Genomic DNA, 20140 nt, shown 5'->3' on the forward strand with positions numbered 1-20140 from the left:
GCTGTATGAACAACATTAAATCCAAATACAAACACCAGGTTTTTAATTTATGTTGACTTATATTTTTCATTTGCTTACCTGGAGATACATCACGAAACTGAAAACATCTCACATACATGTTATGCTTTTAATTGTTCTAGTTGAGGGGTGCCTGGCTTAGTCGGTTAGGCATCCAACTCTGGACTTCAGCTCAGGTCACGATCTCACGGTTCGTGAGTTTGAGCCCCGCATTGAGCTCTGCACTGACAGCACAGACCTTGCTTGCGATTCTCTCTCTCCTTCTCACTCTGCTCCTCCCCTGCTCACTCACTCTCTCTCTCAAAATAAGTAAATAAACTTAAAAAAAAAAATTGTTCTAGTTGTTATGTTTTCATTTATCCCCATCACTAAAGTCAAAGGATACTTGACTGCATCGATTTCCTTTTACCATCCCACCCACCTGCTTGAGCCCTGTCAGAAGCCTGTGGATTCTCCAACATGCCAAGCATACTCCTGCCTCAGGGCCCTCACACTTGTTGTTCCCTCTGTCTGCGGCAACCTCTCTCCCGATCTGCACAGCTCAATCTCACCTCTGTCAGTGTTATCTAAGTAACTCCCATACCCTGCCTGATTTCTCTGACGGATCACCAAGAGGAACTCTGCTTCATCTACTGAACACATGTTATGCTGGGGTCTCAAATATTTGCTGAATGAATACTCTATGGAGGGGTGTCATTAGAAACACCTTAAATAGGAAAGGAAAGTCCTAAAATTCACCCAGTTTCAGTAATTTTGATATATTAATACACAATGCCTTAAGAACTCCCAATCCCTATCTCCCCACCCTCATGGTGAAGCTGCCATCTCATAGCTGGTGAGTGAAACGGGGGTCAAGAGTAAAAACCTCTAAAATAAAACCTCTTCAAAGTAATCTCTATAGTCTTAGAGATTAGCCTTTGGAAAAGGGATTTGTTGCTGGAATTTCAGGAACATTAGCTTTGAGCCTGGCTTATATGCAAAGAAAAATACCCTCAGGAGTTATTAATCAGTTGGAAATATTCCTTGGCAGTTAAAAGAAGTTATTATTCAATCGCATTACTCAATATGACCAAACCCAAAGGTTTCCTAGGCAGAGCCTTCGATCATTTGTAAAACAAACCTGCAAGGACAGAGCTTCAGTAACTCACCAGAACATCTGTCAGGTAGTCCACACTGTAGTTTTCACCATGCTTTCGTGCCTTCCCATTGATAGAGAGGGTATAATTATAGTATTTAGAATTCTTTTCCTATTAAGGCAGGAAAGTAAAAGTTGTTAGGAGGTCAGCACCCCAAACAAAAGTCAAAATCGTGCTGGGCTAACTTATACTGTTTAATTAGTGATAGGACATCCAAAAAAAAAAAAAAGGCAATTAAGTCAATACTGAATCGGATTCTCTGAAGTTTTATGAACTGCTAACATAGTTTCAATAACATGTCCTAGTTTAAAATGCCACAAGTAGGTCAGGTAGAACAGCAAAATGTAGTTAAACTCTGTGTGATGCATGAAAAATATCCTGCAGGGAGTGACTTGTAAATCAACAGACTTTGTTTTAAGGAGATAAAATAGCTACTCATAAACACAAAGCAATTTATGTGAAAAATCAGAACTAAATTAGAGAGTAAATATATTTCATATCTGTAGGGCTGCGTGTAATTGCCAATGACTTAAGTAATCACTCACCAAGGCATACCAGTAACTCCAGCCCAGAGGAACATGCTCTAGTCCACCTGCATCTGGGGCTCCATACTGGAAAGCAAGACAAGTGGGGCATCAGAAATCCTTAGACATGACCAGATCAGAAAGGAAACTTTTAGAATCTTTTTACTCTATTTTAATTTTTTTAAAGATGGGCACATTTAATTTTATTAATTTTTTTAAACATTTATTTATTTACTAGAGACAAAGCAAGCAAGCATGCACCAGTGGGAGAGGGACACAGAGAAAGAGGAAGACACAGAATCCAAAACAGGCTCCAGGCTCCGTGCTGTCAGTGCAGAGCCTGGTACGGGGCTTGAATTCACGAACTGTGAGGTCATGACATGAGCCAAAGTCAGCCGCTTAACTGAGCCACCCAGGCGCCCCTAGAAATCTTTTTAGATCAGTGCGTGAAACATGATAGATGTGGGGTGCCTGGGTGGCTCAGTCAGTTAAGCATCGGACTTCAGCTCAGGTCACGATCTCACGGTTTGGGAGTTCAAGCCCCGCATCAGGCTCAGGCTCTGTGCTGACAGCTCAGAGCCCAGAGCCTGTTTCAGATTCCATGTCTCCCTCTCTCTGCTGCTCCCCTGCTCGACTGTATCTCTCAAAAATGAATAAACATAAAAACTGAAACATGGTAGATGCTCAATTTGCCCAAACACATAAACCAGTCAAAAAGTAAAGAATATAATCCTAGGAATTTCTGAAGAAGGAGTTTGCAAACTAATGGCCACTAGGTCAAATCTAACCTGCCAACTGTTTTATATGATCAGCAAGCTGGGAGTTTTTTTCCAACCATTAAAAAATGCAAAAACAGGGGCACCTGAGTGGCTCAGCACATTAAGTGTCCGACTTTGGCTTGGGTCACTATCTCACCATTCATGAGTTCAAGCCCCATGCCAGGCTCCATGCTGACAGCTTGGAGCCTGATTTGGATTCTGTCTTCCTCTCTCTCTGCTCTGTCTCAAACATTTAGAAAAAAAAAAAAAAAAAAAACCTTTAAAATACAAAAACAGGGGCGCCTGGGTGGCTCAGTCGATTGAACGTCCGACTTCGGCTCAGGTCATGGTCTCGCGGTCTATGAGTTCGAGCCCCACGTCGGGCTCTGTGCTGACAGCTCAGAGCCTGGAGCCTGCTTCCGATTCTGTGTCTCCCTCTCTCTCTGCCCCTCCCCCACTCATACTCTGTCAAAAATAAACAAACATTAAAAAAATACGAAAACAGAGGAGTATTTTGTGACACGTGACAATTACATGAAATTGAAATGTCAGTGATAATGAACTTTTATTGGAACACAGCTGCACTCACTGATTTTTATAATGTGTATGGTTGCTTTCATGCTACAACAGCAGAATCAAATACAGAAGTCCCCCCTTACACTATGTCACAATGCCTACGTCATTCACCTCATTTCATCTCATCACGTAGTATTTTATCATCTCACATCATCCCAGAAGAATAAGTACAGTGCAATAAGATATTTTGAGAGAGACCATATTCACATAACTTTTATTGCATTATATTGCTATAACTGTTCTTTTATTAGCCGTTATTAATCTGTTACTGTGCCTAATTTATAAACTACACTTTATCACAGGTACATATGTACAGGTAAAAACATAGTACATATAAGGTTCGGTACTATCCATAGTTTCAGGCATCCATCGGGGGTCTGGGAAAATATCCCCCACAGGTAAGGGGATGGGGAGTGGGGGCAGAGAATTCTGTCATCACAAAAAAGACATGGCCTGCAGAGCTTAAAATATTTACTTCTGGCCCTTTCCAGAAAAAGTCCACGTGGCTTACACTACAGGGTTCATTTCCTGAGCTATTGATGGCATAGACTGAATACTCCAACTAACCTTGTGGCTCACAAGGCCAAAATAATATTATGAGCTCTCAGGCTACAACTTGTGCTGATGATGAAATCTACTTTCGGAGCTCAACTTTTTTGAGGAGATGAATAAATAACCATAGAATCATCCCTTTTTTCCTTGACAAGGTTTACTACTGCCTTACATTTAAGGAAGAATCCTTGAGAAATCTTCATATTTTTTTAAAAAATGTTTGTTTATTTATTTTGAGAGAGAGAATATCCCAAGCAGGCTCTGCACTGGGGACTCAATCCCATGACCTGTGAGATCATGACCTGAGCCAAAACCAAGAGTCAGACGCTTCGCTGACTGAGCCACCCAGGCGCCCTAAGAGATCTTCATATTTTAATGAATTTCTCCTAATTTTGTATACGTTATATGATCTTTGATATGCAAAGTAGTACATGTTCTGTTTATGTTCCACATCCTTATCTCGATAACCTAGTATCTGTACTTATTTATCATGATTCTTTTTAAATAGACTCTTCTTTCAAACTCACAAGGTTGCAAGTTCTCTAAATTATTGTAGGGAGGGAAAGAATGAACACAAAATTCAGATAAGATATTAGGATCTCCAGCAACCATGGATAAAGTGTATAAGAAAATACACATCTTTTCTTTGTGCTGCATCCCCTTTTCTAGTTTTACTAGAAGAGACAACCCAAACACTCAAATAAACTATATTTCCTTTAAATTTGAACTCTAAAAGCGAAGGCCAATGTGGTAAATGTGGGGGCCATGGAATCTGGCCTTGGCAGGCTATAAGGGGTATTTCTCCATCCAGGCACACGAGAGGCCAGCATATCAACCACATAGTCATATGCTTTAATGGCCTGAATATCCGAGGCTCTGAGTGCTTTCCCTTCATTACTGATCTCTCCACATATTGTTCCCATTTTTTGTCAGGTTAGAACATGGGTTGTCTTAAGTTGTTACGATGCAGAAAAGATGGTAGAAGGAAAAAATTCTTCACTTTGATCTTGATAAAGGGGAAATGTAAACAAAAATGACAAACAGCCACATGACAAGCAAAATTCTTAAAGAAAAAGGGCAGATGCATCAGACAGCAGCAGTCATAGGACCATTTTTAAATAAATGCTATCAGGCTACTTAAAGGAAGAAGTACTGGGGCACCTGGGTGGCTCAGTCGGTTAAGCCTCCAACTCTTGATTTCATCTCAGGTCATGATCTCATGTTTGTGGGTTCAAGCCCTGCATTGGGCTCTGCACTGGCAGGGCAGAGCCTGCTTGGGATTCTCTCTCTCTCCCTCTCTCTGCCCTTCCCCTCCTCTCTCTCTGAAAATAAATAAACTTAAAAAAAAAAAAAAAAAAGGGAAGAATAACTATAGTACCCAAATCATGCAAATATTTTCATGTAGGTAAATTCTTGTTTAATGGGAAGATTAGGAGAAAACATCTACCAAAAACATTTTAACATGACTCAAATGGATACTAATTGAAAAACAACATGCATTATGTTAATTCACATTTGTAAGGCTTTTTTTTTTTTTAAGGAATAACTAGATCATTTAACATACCTCATTTAAGTACTTCCCTGCGAAAAAGGTCTGATAACCACACACTGATCTGAGAATTGCTGGGAAAGTATTTGGTTCTTGGATCTTCTGCCAAGACTTACTACTGCAGTTTCCCTCTAAAGTGTTGTTAACAACGTGATGATTATGTGGATACTTCCCCGTCAAGATACTGGCTCTGCTTGGGCAGCAAAGAGCACTTGGCACATACTACAAAGGGAACAGAAGCAAAAAACCCAGTTACACAAGAAAGATGGATTTCTTAGCATTTCTAAACAGAATAAAGAAAGCTGTTCAATACTCTAACTTTGAATTTCTAGTTTCCCATGGAATAGAGTTTTTTTTGTTTTTGTTTTTTTAAACACATGACACACTTCAGAGCTGCTTTAAGTCACATAATGGAGACAATAAATCAGATAAAACAAACCAAGAGAACAGATTTCTTTTGCAGTTGGATTCTTGCTGCAGAATAACAGTGATTCTAATCTCATCTGCCAAAGAAATATTTACAAGGTAGGAACTGGGTCTTAACGAAGATAAAGAGTATCACTTGAACCTAATGTAGCTGAGAGGCACAGGTTCAGTTTTCAGGATAATCTGTAGTTTTATACATTTCCTGTGTCACTTAAGACACTGGACATAGTTTTTCTGCTCTAATTGTATTTCTGTTAGCACTTATCATCAATAAATTTAGCCCATTCTACCCAATATTTGTATAGGTCTTAGTACACATCACCAAGCCACTTTACAGAGAGTTAATACTAGCCTATACTCGCACCAGCAGGGAAGGAATGCTCATTCAAGCACACCCTTGCCAAAATTACATATTGTCTCTTTTAAATACTCAGCATTTCTTTGGCCTTTCAAATTGGATTTGGCATTTTTAAGTACTGGTGAGGATGAACATTCTCCACATGCATACTGACCAATTATGTTTACGTGAATGATTTGTTCACGAGCTTTGCACATTTTTTTCCTCCTGGGGCATGAGCTTCTTGTTACATAAAATTTGAGTTGAGGAAGGATTCAGTCACATTACAAATACATACTTGCCATTTTTTACTTTTGCCTTTTAATTTTGTTAGATATTTGACTTCTGTAATCTTTACATTGGCAACCCTTGGATTCCTTTCCCATTTTTGTTTGCTGACCTATTTTTTGGCCAATGTCACACTGTTTACTGTATCTTCATATTTCATTTTATTATCTGGAAGAGCAATTTCTTCCTTTAAGAAATTACCTTGATTGTTCTAACCTACTTATACTTCCAGATAAATCTGAAATCCCTTTATTCAGCCTAAAAAAAATCTTGTTGGGATTCTGATCAGAATAAACTAATCTTGTGTATTCCCACAGAAAATGATGGGTGTATCTACATATTAAAGGTTTTTTATTATACTGCTCATGAAGTTCTGTACCTTTATTCATATAGGTCTTAACTATTACTGGCCACCAACAGCTATTCCTAGAGTCTGCTATATGAATGGGATCTTTTCTCTCTCCTCCCCAGTACTTCTCTAACTGGTTATACAGAAGAAAGTTATTTTTGTTTTTTCATTTCTATTTTACCAAACTCAATTAACTTAAAAAGTTTTCCAACAGTTCCATGTTTTCTAGGTAAAAAATCCAAAGAAGTGGAAATAATAATTTTGTCTTTTCCAGTCTTCCAATTAATTCCACAAGATACCCATGACCAGACAGCTCAGAAAAGCATTCAGTGACAAGTATTATGCCCTTGTCTCGTTCCTAACAGCAATGCTCTCAGTCTTTCACCTCAGCTATAAGGCGTGGTATGCTATTTGTTTGAAATACTCATCACAGTAAGGATGCACTTTTATCAGCGTAATAAACTACCAGGAAAGGATGCTAAATTTCGGAGGACTCTCAAGCATCACATTTTTCATTTTTCAACTACTGATCTTGTTGGTGGACAGTGTAATAACTACCATTATGTAGTACTATGAGTCAAGTGCTTGTGTTACATGTACCAATTAATTTACCATCACAAAGACCTTGAGATAGGATTTAGTACTCCCATTTACAAGTGGGGAGACCAAGGGCCAGAAACCTGCCCCAGGTCACACAGTTAGAAAAGAGGTAGAGATGGCATTCAAACTAGGTGATCCAGCTCCAGACTCTGGGCTCTTAAGCACAACACTGTGCTGGTGTTTAATGGATTTCCTGCTAAGCTAGACTACTACTTACTCGGTTATGTGCATGGTTCCTGAATTTTGTTAGTATTTTATTACGGATTTTTACATCCGTCTTTATACACACGTATATATTTGTATCTCACGTATACACATACGTGAATATACATACACACACAGATGTCAGTTTTGTTTGGTTGCTATATCTTTCTCAGGTTTGACGATCAGGGTTAACTGGACTTTTGTAACATGGCCTGCAAGCATTTACCACAAGGCAATTTACATAGCATGAATGTTACATGACTCCTAACATCCATTTTCAAACCTCCAACAATGACGTTTTGAAACAAAATTCTCTAGTTCTGAGCTATAGAGCAAACTGGCTTAGACAATATCTACAATTAACGTTCAATTAGTAAAAACTGATGCTTCAATTAAAAGAATTTAAATCACATTAAATAAGGTTCTTCCTTTACATCAGGCATCTAACTAGGAAAAAAACCACATAGATTACAATAGACTACCCGAAAGAGAGGGTTTCTTCCTAGAACATGAACAGGAAGTCTCACAAAATTAAATTCAAAACTTACAGCACTGGAGAAGGTCATCCCCATTTCTCCAATGAGAGCCTTGGTTTTTTTTAGTGGTGTCTGCAAAGTAAATAATTATCTGTTAAACCATTTCCTCCAATAAACAAAACACACAGACCAAAACTCATGGTTTTTGCATCTTACTCGCAATTATCAGCTCCATCAGACACTAAGAAACCACTAAGAGTCCTGTGTGATTCTTGAGATGAACCAAACAGGTTTGGTTACAGTCAGTTATGTCCCGTGCAAAAGTTCAGAGGGGTCATAATGCTTGCAGGAAGGGAACGTTCACAGCTGACAGCATTATTCCAGCAATGCTGATTTCAATGTGATGAAATTTTGGTGCTCTCATTTGTCACCAGCCCCCTTACAAGATAGACAGGGCAGATCTCCATTAATTCATCTTTAGAAGCAGGCTGTGGGATAGGATATGAAAGGAGCCTTCCACCCTTTAAAACAGAAATAACACTTAGATTCTCAAGGCCAGATAAAGCCCTGAGGCCCAGAAGAGGACTCAAATATCACACATTCAGTAGTGGAGCCTAAATCATGCTTTTCAGATATAAGCTCAAAACCCTGTGCACTAGACCAATCACCACCTCAGGTAAGGACTTGAACTAGGTGGCAAATAGTAGAACAATTAATCTCAAATCCTAGAGTGAGGATAAAAGTATGAAGGTCATTTAAATACAAATAAAAGGAACACTAACAATATTCAGATTCCAGACAAAAAGAGGCTCAGTTTAGTTGTATTATATGAATCAGTTCACAATGTTATTGAAGTACTTTTTAAATACGAGACCATATTCCGTGCAGTTCAAGTATATCTTATTGTGCAATAATTCCTTAAAAATAATCTGAATATATGGTAACAAGGGTCTTGTTTACAATACTATATAAATCACTCTCTCTCCCACTGATTTCTATAGATAGTAAAAGATACAAGGGACCCATAAACTCGAAAGGATGAGAATTCTAACTTATTCAAGAAGACCTTTCATAATTTCATGAGTAGATCCATAATAGGTTCCCAGGAAATGCTACAAATATACAAGGTCTTCGCTAACCTTCAGAGGCAATGTCACTGGCTATGATCTCCCACAAAACATCACTGGGTGGTTATCTTTAGGTAAAGAATACTGGGCTGACTGAAACCCTGGTGTGATGAAAAATCTGAGTTATGACGACACAGGGAGGGGAAATGAGAAATCAAAGTGTAAGTGGGGAAAAGGACTACGTCAGTTGATTATATGGGACTTAATCCTCAAACTGTCTGGTCAACACACAAAGCTCCTGAAGAGTATCTGATTTATAGTAAGACTATACTGTGTAATTTTTTTGGTTTTGAGAGAGAGTGCGTGTGGTGGAGGGGCAGAGATAGAGAGAGAATCCCAAGTAGGCTCCATGCCCAGCACAGAGCCCGACGCGGTGCTCAACCTCACATTCCTAAGATCATAACCTGAGCTGAAATCGAACAAGATGCTTAACCAACTGAGCCACCCACATGCCCCTACACCGTGTGATTATAGCCTACTTATTCAACACTTAATAATTCATCAGTGTGTCAGGCACTGATCTAGGCAATGATGGATCAAAGACAGAAGGTCCTTGCCCTCATGACCTTTGTATTCTTGGAGACTTAAACTAACAGGTAAATAATCATTTCAGGCAGTGAAAAGCGCTATGAGCAGAGTAAACCAGGATGATGTGCTTACAGCTGGTGGGAGGAAAGGGGGAAACTACTTTAGATGGGTGGTCAGGAGAAGCCTCTCTCAGCAGGTAACTTTGGTGCTTAGCATCACATGACAAGGAGGTCAGCCAGGCAAAGATCCAGGAGAAGGTGTTTTCAGGCTGAGTGAATAGGAAGTACGAGGGCTGCCAGAAAAGGAAAGAGGCACATGTGAGGAATAGAAAGAAGGCGAATATGGCAGAAGTAGCACAGCAAGTAAAGGAGACTGTGGTGTTAGACAAGGTCAAAGCATCAGGCAGGAGCCAGCAGATGATGCAAGGCTGCACAAGAACACAGATTCTATTGGAAGTAAGACACTTACATTAAGGACCATAATTTTTATACTGTTAACACCAGTGTGGTGATAACCATCATCTATGCTTCATCAAACAAATCCTTTTATTTTTTTAAAGTTCACTTATTTATTTTTGAAAGAGACAGTGTGAGCAGGGGAGGAGCAGAGAGACTGAGAGAGAATCCCAAGCAGGCTCTGCACGGTCACCACAGAGCCCCATTCCGGGCTCAAACTCACAAACTGTGAGATCATGACCTGAGCTGAAATCAAGAGTTGGACACTTAACCGACTAAGCCACCCAGATGCCCCAAATAAATCCTAGACAAGAAACCACACTGTACTGAAGATGTGTGTCCATGCTAATCTGAATACTAAAATGGAGCCTTAAGATGTAAGAAAAGACAGCTGCAAGGCTGGTCAGGTAAAGGATGTACAATACTGTTTAAGCAGCAGCCAATCTTATACCTGAATATAGGTAGATGTGTTATACTTTAACTCATCCAAAGCAAAACCCTTCCATAAAAATCCTAAGGAGTCATTCACTTTCTTGGTTCCTGTGTATAGCTGCTCTGAAATAAAGTTTTAACAATTCTAAAAAAAAATCTATGGCTAATTTTTCTTTTAACAACCACTTTTAAAGACCTCTTTGGTTTAAATAAAGCAAGCACGTGATGCCATCTTCTCCTACGTTTCATCATGACTCCTTCCCTCGTTTCCTTGAAATTCCAAGTGTCACTTTTCCCAGAGTGAATGATTTGACAAAAGAGCAACCTGTGCCTCTGTGAAGCACACTGTGTCCATCACACCATAACGACATTCAAGCAAAATCAAGAAATAGGAACTGTTCCCAAAGCAAAAGCCCCAAAGTCCCACAGATGACACCTGTAAACAAATACAGTGAAATGTTAAAGATGATGCAGAAAAGGCTATTTCAAAGATGACCAAAAGATTCTACATGAAACAACAATCACACAAATGCTATAATCCTTTGACCTGAGCTAGTCTGGTGGGACTAGCTATTTTGCCAACTGTGGCCGCAATTCACAATCTTTTTTGAGTCAGAGACTTCACTATCTCCATAAAAGATAATACACAGACTTTTACATGTAAATTAAGGATTTCCGTGATCCCACTGGTGCTCCTCAGTATTATCTAAAGAATCTCTCATCTGTGGTAGAAGTGTCTATGCTGATGTGGACACGTGGAATGGCATCTGGTAAGTCACTATTACCACACTGTTCTAGAATAGGAGAAAAATGGGGCTCTGAGATCGTAAGACACCAGATTTTGCCCCTTATTAGCTATGTGAACTTTGGCCAAGTTACTAAACCCCCTCTCAGTATTAGTCTCCTCTTATTTAAGGAAAGGATAATACCTACAGCAGAGGACTCCTGTAATGACTGAAGCACAAGTTTAATACTTCACATTCTTAACTGGCTCTAGTAGGTTTTCAAACAGTTACTGTCTTAGTGCTTTCCCTTCAAGTCCTCTTTAACAACTAGTGGTAGAATATTCTGAAAAAGGCTAAAAGAGAAGCCAGAATACTCCAGAGAGTTGGAAGCATTAAATTTGACTTGTGCCCTCCACTCCATTTTGGCTCGTCTCTCTAGTACAAACGCCTATAAAAAAGAATCTGCTACTGGTTTAGAGAAGCAAACACAACACGCTAGGGGAAAAAGAACTCAAATATATACAGACCACATCTGTGGTCCCTAAGAACTAAGACAATTCTGAACTCCTTACATTTTAGTGATAAAGTTTTGTTTTCACCAGAGATGTGAAAGCTTGACCTTTTAATTGTTTTAGTCACTATGCTATTACTAATTTTTTTATAGAGATGGCTTGTTTTTTCTAGACAAAACGTTAAAAAAAATTTTTTTTAATGTTTACTTACTTTGAGAGAGAGAGAGCGTGCACGCTCAAGAGTGTGCACAAGAAGGGCAGAGAGAGAGGGAGAAAGAGAATCCAAAGCAGGCTCGGCAATGATAGTGCAGAGCCCAATGTTGGGGCTGGATCTCAGGAAACGTGACATCATGACCTGACCCAAAATCAAGACTTGGGACGCTTAACCAACGGAGCCACCCAGGTGCCCCCTAGACAAAATACCTCAAGGGAATTTTGTGAGAAGGGTAAGAGCAGTGGTTGAAATGGAAAGAACAAAGTAAATTCCAGGAGAGCATTTAAGTCAAGACTCTTCAATGTCAATGTGGCTGAGTGGAAACCAAAAGGCAACGAGGCATATGTGGCAGGAAGAAGCATGGAGTCAAAATGCAAGCATCTTAAACATCAACTAGAAAAGAGTCTCATAGCTGTGGACACAGCCCCTGAGTAAGAAATAACATCTTAATCCATAACCCTCTAATATACATATAGATTGTATACTTTGCCCCATGTGCCACACCAACATTTTCTATTCTACTTTATTCCACAGGAAAGTAAAAATGCTCGTAGCTACTCACTAAACTGATTTCACAACTCACTCATGGGTTGCAGTCAGCTGCAGGACAGTGAGGTAGGGAATTCCCACACAGTGTAAATTAGGAACCTCTTGCCTGAAGTGTTTTCATAGTCTCAACATTAAGCTGAAAGCAACAAGAGAACTGAAAGGAAGAAAAAAATAAAGCAGACCTTTAAAAAAAAAAAAAAAAAAGCCATACCCAGGATCAGAGCACCGAGGGTTTCAACTACTTAAGCGCCTTGGGAAAGCCACTCTCTGGGGCCTTCATGACTAGGGGGCTGGCTGAGTGCTCCTGAAGGTCGTAAATTCCAGATCTCTAAGATACAGAAGCAAAATGAACTCCGGGCAAGAACGAAGTCTCATGACAAAACATTTAAAATGGAACACGGACAGCAGTAGCCAATGCAGCAGCCAGGTGTTCAATCAGGCTAATTGAATTTTCTTGATTGTTGCGAGGCAAAAGACTCCCTGAGTAGTTGACAACCTACCTACCGGATTAGTTCATCTCGGCATTGATTTTACAAATAAATATCAGGCACAGACATTGTACACAGGGACAAATTCAGAGGTGGCCTAGGTCCTTCACAGAGAGGGCTGGACTTGACCTCTGATCCTTCAAACCAAAAGAAGAGCAATAAAAGTTTGCGTGCTTTTAGCCCGCACCTGCTCCTCGGTGGCTCAGCCCATCCCTAACTGGCGTCCACATGTTCATTTTGAGCTGTAAACGCGAGCTCCGCAGCACTAAGGTCCAGACTAGAAGCTCCGTGTGGTGCGTGCAGGTGTCTACTCAGACGCGAGACAGAGACGCGGGAGAAAGAGGAAATAGAGTCCTGCAAACCCTGAACTTCCGTAAGGGGTCCGGCGTGGCAAAAGCGAACCTCTCCCGGGGGGAAAAGCTGCCAGCTGAGGGAACTGGGGTGGGGACGGCGAAAGAGGGCAAGGAAACTGGGGGTCAGCCCGGGAGATGGAGGGGCGGGGCAGAAATAGAAGAGTTACCATGCCGCCGAGCACTTCGTCCTGGTCGTCGGTGAGGAGCAGCACCACATTGGGCCTCCGAGAACCCGCCGCCACCCCAGAGACCCCCAGGCAGCTGCCCAGCAGCAGCAGCAGCAGCGCTGGGTTGCAGGAAGGCAGGTGACGGGGGTTGTCCCGCCGGGGCCCAGTTGGGGCCAGAGGCAGGAGCCACATGGCGGACACAGCGCCGGGGCGGCCCCGGGACCGAGTGGAGGGAGGCGCAGGTGTCTGAAAGGCTAGAGGAGAAGGACCTGCAGGAAGAAAGGGATTGCACGGGAAAGGCCCCGGGGCTGGGGGTCAGGCGTTTTCTCCCCTAGCACGATCACGTGAGCCGGGGACTGGAGGCGGAGCACACCGAGCAATCACGTGAATAGCGATAGGGAAGGACTGCGGGCGGAAGGGGAGGGAGGACGGACCACCCGGCCGGAAACCGGAAGTGGGCGAAAAAAAGGTCCGAGAGCCGTACCTGGACTTGCTTCATTCTCAGGCTGGGGATGGGTTCTCGGGGGACGTGAAGCTTAATGGTTGGTGTAAGGTTTAAAATGGAGAGAAGATAAGATGGAATGGAGGAGAGAATCAGCTCACAGTAAGCGATTAAGAGAAGAGAGAAGTGAACCTACCGCATAGTAAGATCAGCTGGTGGGCGAAGTCGGCTCTGTCATATTTAATCTCCGAGTCCACACTCACTGATGGCCTTATAGTTAATCATTTCTAATTTTCTCTACCACCCACCTACTAAATTTGGAGCTGGATACCAGATTAGCATTCTTAATTTCAAGCCTCGGCTGATAACATGATTTCAAACAAGCAAACGATTTAGAGATATCCTGACAGCCTAATGTTCCTTGGTGAATTTTTTAATATTTACCCTAATAGTCTTCGGTGAATTTTTGAAAGCCGTCTTAGAGGTTGTTGGAGGATATGCATATTGAACAAAAACAAAACCCCTGAAACAGTCACCCAACCACATTAAGTAATGTTTGGGGGAACATATTCCATGAAACTAGGACTATAAATATTTCTGTGGTAGCTCTAGAACAGCTTTATCTCAACTCTCTGTTGAAGTCTATAAAAACAGAATTATCCCTGGCAGGGTGAAGGGTCAAGGCTTATTTCCAATTCAAAACAACAACTAGTACCTCCTGGCTCCTAACAAAGTATATTTTCTCTAAATACTATCCTATTGTGAGGTAAAAATAATTGTGGAAATACATCGAAATGTCACATGTACAACTATAAGATTTATGCAAAAGGAAGTGTTGCCTTTTTTTTTTTTTTTTAAATAGATTTACAGAAGGCAAGAGAATCTTCACAAAGTGAAGTGAAGTTCCACTGCAAGAAAAATTATGCTGGGAATCTGGTCAGAGTAGTTCCCAGATGGCCATGGTACTGGGTAACAGCCTCAAGCTGGGCTCATTTTGCAAGCTGGTGGAATAACTCCTAGGAAATCAAAGACTTCCAGTAAGACTTCTGGCACAAAAAAAGAACCTGCTTCCATGCCCCAAATTGTAAGATTATATCACTGTTTTTATTTCAAGGCTAGATTATAAAGTATGATGGTAGAGACTTTACAATTAGGTGCCAACTTTATTCCAAATGCTAGGCATCTGGAACTTGCAATCTAGTTGCAGAGAGATATACAATCTAATAATCACAGAAGTGTATTATTACAAATAAGGAGACGTTTTGTGAAGGAAAAGTAAAAAGTGCAATGAGCATTTAAGGAGGTGGGGGGCTGACCGAATTTATGATAGGCTAAGGAAGTAAACTTTCAGTGTCCATGTGAAGTTTAAATAGGAGATGACTTGTTAATGGAATGGTTCGGTGGTAGAATGTCTCCTAGGCACAGTACAGTATGTGCAAAGGTCCTGAGGTGGTGCATTCAAAGAACTAAAAGATGCCAGTGTAGTTGGAGCAGAGGGAGAGAAGGAGAGGGAGAGGTAGACAGGACCCAGATCCTATGTTAAGGATTTTGGTCTTCATTTAAAGCTAATGGGAAATCACTGGAAGAATAGGGGAGAAAAAATATATGTGAATTTTATAAGATCCTTTATGCTGTGGCATGGTGTACAGATTAGAAGAGGACAAGAATGGATAAAGGTCAATTAGGTGGAGAGATGATGATAACAGGAACAAATCAGATTATGTGGGGCATGAAGCTTATATGTATACAAGTTGGCAAGGGTGGCTCCTTAAAAAGAATAATAGTTACAAATACAAAATTAGGTACAAAGTGAATATTTTTTTAGGCTAAGAAAGAAATACCAGTATTATCAATTTTTAAAAGTTGAAAAATATTGCAAATTACAAATGCAAAATTTTAAAACAGTATTTTTTATTAAATTTTTTGATGTTTATTTATTTTTGAGAGAGAGAGAGAGACACAGACACTCAGAATCCGAAGCAGGCTCCAGGCTCTGAGCTGTCAGCACAGAGCCCGATGCAGGGCTCACACTCACAATAAAAAATATTTTTATTAGTGAACTACCAGATACATCTCTCCATGTTTTTTTCCCCTACATTTTATGGCTATGAACCCTTCAATCATCTTTTATATGACAGTGGCTTTGTAATATTCTATAGAGAGAATAGGAAGATAATTTAGTCTTTTCTCTGGTATAGTTGATCAGTATTTGATTTTTATTACTGATAGTTCAGAAGAATTTTCTTTTCATCCTCGCAGTTCATTGTTGGTTATACACACACATACACGCTCACACACACTTATTGTAATCATGTATTACGAGTTTATGTTGTCTTCATTTATGTCAACTTGAGGTCAAATCAGAAATTTAAATATTTTTAATGAGCTTATATGATTTTCTTCACAAATTGATTATCAAAAAATTCACGGGCCTGTTTATTACTTTCATTTGCAATTTATCTTTTCATTTTAGACAATTACTATCTTTGTTATCTGAAAAAAATTATTACTATTTACTTCTCAATGTCAAGATAATTTCTTTTGATTTTCTCACTCATCTTTACCACTTTAATTTCATATTTATTAATTTTTTACCCTCAATTTTATATCAGTACTTTAGTAAAATAAATTTACGAATGACCTGAGAAGGTGCCCACTATATACATCCACGTCAGGAGTTTGTAATTTATCACATCTTTAATTGAAACGTTCCAAAGTGTCTTTCTAAATTGTAGTTAAAAATGTTATATTTGGGTTTTGTCAACTGTTGAATACGTTCTCACATCTCATTTGTGTTTTGGTTTGTCTTTTGAGTCATTGAAAATATATTTTAGAGTCCTTAAATTTTCTTTGAGCCTGCGTTGCAAGGCTTGAACACTTTTATAATGGGCAGACCATTTCATTATGGTTAGATGCTTTAAGGAAAGCACATATGTTTAAAAGATTAAGAAAAGAAGATTCCATATGGTAGTCGAACCTGAAAATAAGATACACAACAGTCTCAGATTCTTGAAGTAGTTAACCTCAGATGCTTTGAGGGCAGCCTTGCCTCTAACAAAATCAAGGTAGTGATTTGTGCATGGCTCATGTGCTGCAGTGGTTTTTAAAGAGCATGCAGCCCTTTGTTCTAATCATCATAATAGCTGTGCTGACATGTGACTGTAAATGCCCAACTGCAGGTTGAAATGGCTCAAATCTTTTTTCACCAGACAAATGTTTTCAGTTGGGTGAAAAAGTTAAAAATTGCTAATAGGAGTTCCTATTAGAGGAGTAATCCACAATAGCTGACAACTGATCAGTTTGTCACATCCAGAATAGAATGTATAATGTTATTATTTGGTGTCTGGTTATATATTTGACTTACCACTCTTTAAAACATTTCCCCATCATTTAAATTAATTTGTCATAAATTGTCTTGGTAAAATAAGTCACTTTTTATTTATTTTTTAATGTCTATTTTTGAAAGAGAGAGAGAGATGCACAGAATGTTAGCGGGGGAGGAACAGACAGAGAGGAGACACAGAATCCGAAGCAGGCTTCAGGCTCTGAGCTGTCAGCACGGAGCCCGATGCGGAGCTTGAATTCACAGACTGTGAGATCATGACCTGAGCTGAAGTCAGACGCTTAACCGACTGAGCCACCAAGGTGCCCCAATAAGTCACTTTTTAAAATGTTATCATTTTTTCCTAGACCTTAAGCAAAAATGGATTAAACCCAGCTATTATTTGAAAAGTTCGCATGAAACTTCCATTATGACAACACTACTTTTTATCATGACCTTTGAAGTAAAAATATCTTTCACTTACATATTTGACAACCTTAAGATCTCCATCTCGGACCATGATGGAGTAATAGGGCTGGACTAACCTTCTTGCTATAAACAACCAGAAAACAGGACAAAATGTATTTTTTGCACAACGGACAACAGGCAGTGCAGGACTCTGATCCCTGTGTGAAAAGGAATCAATTGACCGCTTTCAACTTGGAGGCACATTCTGAACCCGGGAGCCAGAGAGAGCGTTCCATGTAGAAAGAAGATGAGTTGAGGGGACAGAGATGAAGTTTGGGGGAGGATGAGGTACTTGGAAGTTGTGGGGCAGAGTTCCAAAGAGAAGGAAAAGCTCCATCAATCTGCACAGATATCCTTTTGAGGTTTTGTTGAATACTAAGATGTGAGTGTGTAGGGTGGAAGGCATCATAAGATAAGGCAACGAATAACCAGAAACATGTAAGAATTCTCAGTGGAAATATCTGAGATTCAACTAGCCAGAAGAGTCTTCCTTGATCACTGGGGGTATTCAGTAGAGAATGCAAAAAAGTCATACCTTAGTAGTGGGGCTAAATTACCATGAGTGAAAAGTATTGTACACCTGCAATGACAAAGTTTAAATACAAGTCTCAAAATATGAAGCTGATCTGCAAGAACCTTAACTTGCCTTAACTTGCAGAAGGACACACACACTTGAAAAGAAAACTGCAAAATCCAGATACTCAACAATATGAAATTCATAATGTCCTGCATCCAGTAATAAAAAAAAAAAATTACTACACAGGATCCCAAATAGGAAAATGTGACTGATAACCAGGGAAAAATCAGTCAACGGAAACGTAATAAATGACACAGATGAAGTAATTAACAGGTCCGGGATTTTAAAACCCCTCTTATAACGATATGTCATAGTCGAAACAGATCTAGACCGTCTGGGCACCCTGCAGAATATCATATCTGTCCGCTGCACCCATGACATACTGATCAGGCAGGGTGAACAAGAGGCAGCTAACAGGCTGCAATCTTTGATATGACGCATGTGCTCTCGGGAGTGGGTGACGGACCCTATGAAAATTCGGGGACTTGTCCCTTCAGTAAAGGATTGTAGGGGTCCAGGGGTGTATCAGGGTCATGGTCTCCGAGGCAAAAACAAATTGCTGCATCTTGCTTTTGTTATTACAAAGAAGGAAGCCCAGTGCTCATTCTACCTTTCTGTATTCTGTATGCAACCTATTCTATGCATACTGCCTCAGCTGTATACTGCGTGACGCTGAGTGACGTGGAAGGCTGCCAGCTTTGAGTGGGGCCTGGAGCAGAAAAGCACGCTACAGCAGACAGGGCTGGCTACGTTGTAATCTGTGGGGCCCAGGGTGAAGTAATGCAGAAAAAAAGTGCCACGAAATGTACTAAAGGATAAAGCCTTTCATTTTAAAAATACTGTATTACTGGGGCACCTGGGTGGCTCAGTTAGTGAAGTGCCTGGCTCTTGATTTCAGTTCAGGTCATGATCTCATGGTTCGTGGGTTTGAGCCCCACGTTGGGCTCCCCATTGACAGCAAGAGGCCTCCTTGGGACTCTCTCTGTCTCTCTGTCTCGCTCTCTCTGCCCCTCTCCCGCTCACATAAGCACATGTTCTCTCTCACTCTCTCTTAAATAAACTTTATAAAAAAAATCTTGTATTTACTAACAAGATGCAGTGGGGGTTCTAGTGATACTTGAGTAACACCATAATCTTACAAACTGCAATTAATATTTTTGGCATTATAATTTATATATCCTATAAGTAACATTTTATTAACGTGATACCTTGACTGCTAATATGATTTTTCTGGCTTGCTTTCCTGCAAATTCATTTCTTAGGCCATCAAAATGTATACTTTTAGTAACTTCATTTTCATTTGATACAACTGAAAGCAATGTCATTTGCTCTTAGCAAATGCATGATTGCAAATAATTGTTAATAATTAAAACAAATTTTTTTTAACATTTTTATTTATTTTTGAGACAGGGAGAGACAGAGCATGAACAGGGGAGGGTCAGAGAGAGGGAGACACAGAATCTGAAACAGGCTCCAGGCTCTGAGCTGTCAGCACAGAGCCCGACGCAGGGCTCGAACTCACGGACCGTGAGATCATGACCTGAGCCGAAGTCGGCCGCTTAACCGACTGAGCCACCCAGGCACCCCAATAATTTTTAATTTTAAGGAGGCTCTTTCTTCCAACATAACTATTACTGAAGCTGTTAATGGTATTTTATAGGCTGCATAACAAAGGGATAAATTATTGATAGATTATTTCAAAATAGAAAGTTTGTCATGTGGAACTGACAATTCTTGTGGACTAATTTTTCTAAAAACATTTAAATCTTATAGATCAGTTTTATTTAGATATTAATTTAATTGTAAATGTAAGCCAAAAATTATTGTAATTTTGCAATTGTAAAATTGTTACTGGTATAATAGTTACACTGTAATGTTTCCTTGACATTTACTGTAACTCGTGGAAGGTGTACAAGAAACCTCCAGCAGCTTCAAACTTTTAAATATTTTTTAACGTTTTATTATATATTTTTTGAGAGATAGAGCAC

General features: G+C 39.9%; 1 protein-coding gene and 1 long non-coding RNA gene across 2 annotated transcripts in view; one reads left to right on the top strand and one right to left on the bottom strand.

The window, feature by feature from the left end:
• Positions 1 to 13768, bottom strand: part of GNS (glucosamine (N-acetyl)-6-sulfatase) — a 56375-nt gene extending 42607 nt beyond the window's left edge. The window contains exons 1-5 of the mRNA XM_045464851.1: positions 13344 to 13768; positions 7866 to 7925; positions 5129 to 5335; positions 1700 to 1765; positions 1167 to 1265 (exon numbers count right to left, since the gene is read on the bottom strand). Coding sequence (XP_045320807.1) covers positions 1167 to 1265; positions 1700 to 1765; positions 5129 to 5335; positions 7866 to 7925; positions 13344 to 13535 — 624 coding nt within the window. The 5' untranslated portion in view covers positions 13536 to 13768. The remainder of the gene's footprint in view (positions 1 to 1166; positions 1266 to 1699; positions 1766 to 5128; positions 5336 to 7865; positions 7926 to 13343) is intronic.
• Positions 13769 to 13794: 26 nt separating this feature from the next.
• LOC123591079 lies at positions 13795 to 18378 on the top strand. Its single transcript, XR_006709106.1, has 3 exons — positions 13795 to 13947; positions 14648 to 14869; positions 17714 to 18378. It is a non-coding gene; the product is annotated as an uncharacterized LOC123591079 (long non-coding RNA).
• The last annotated feature ends 1762 nt before the right edge of the window (positions 18379 to 20140 follow it).

The sequence above is a fragment of the Leopardus geoffroyi genome, chromosome B4, assembly GCF_018350155.1.
Source record: "Leopardus geoffroyi isolate Oge1 chromosome B4, O.geoffroyi_Oge1_pat1.0, whole genome shotgun sequence".
NCBI classification, from domain to species: domain Eukaryota; kingdom Metazoa; phylum Chordata; class Mammalia; order Carnivora; family Felidae; genus Leopardus; species Leopardus geoffroyi.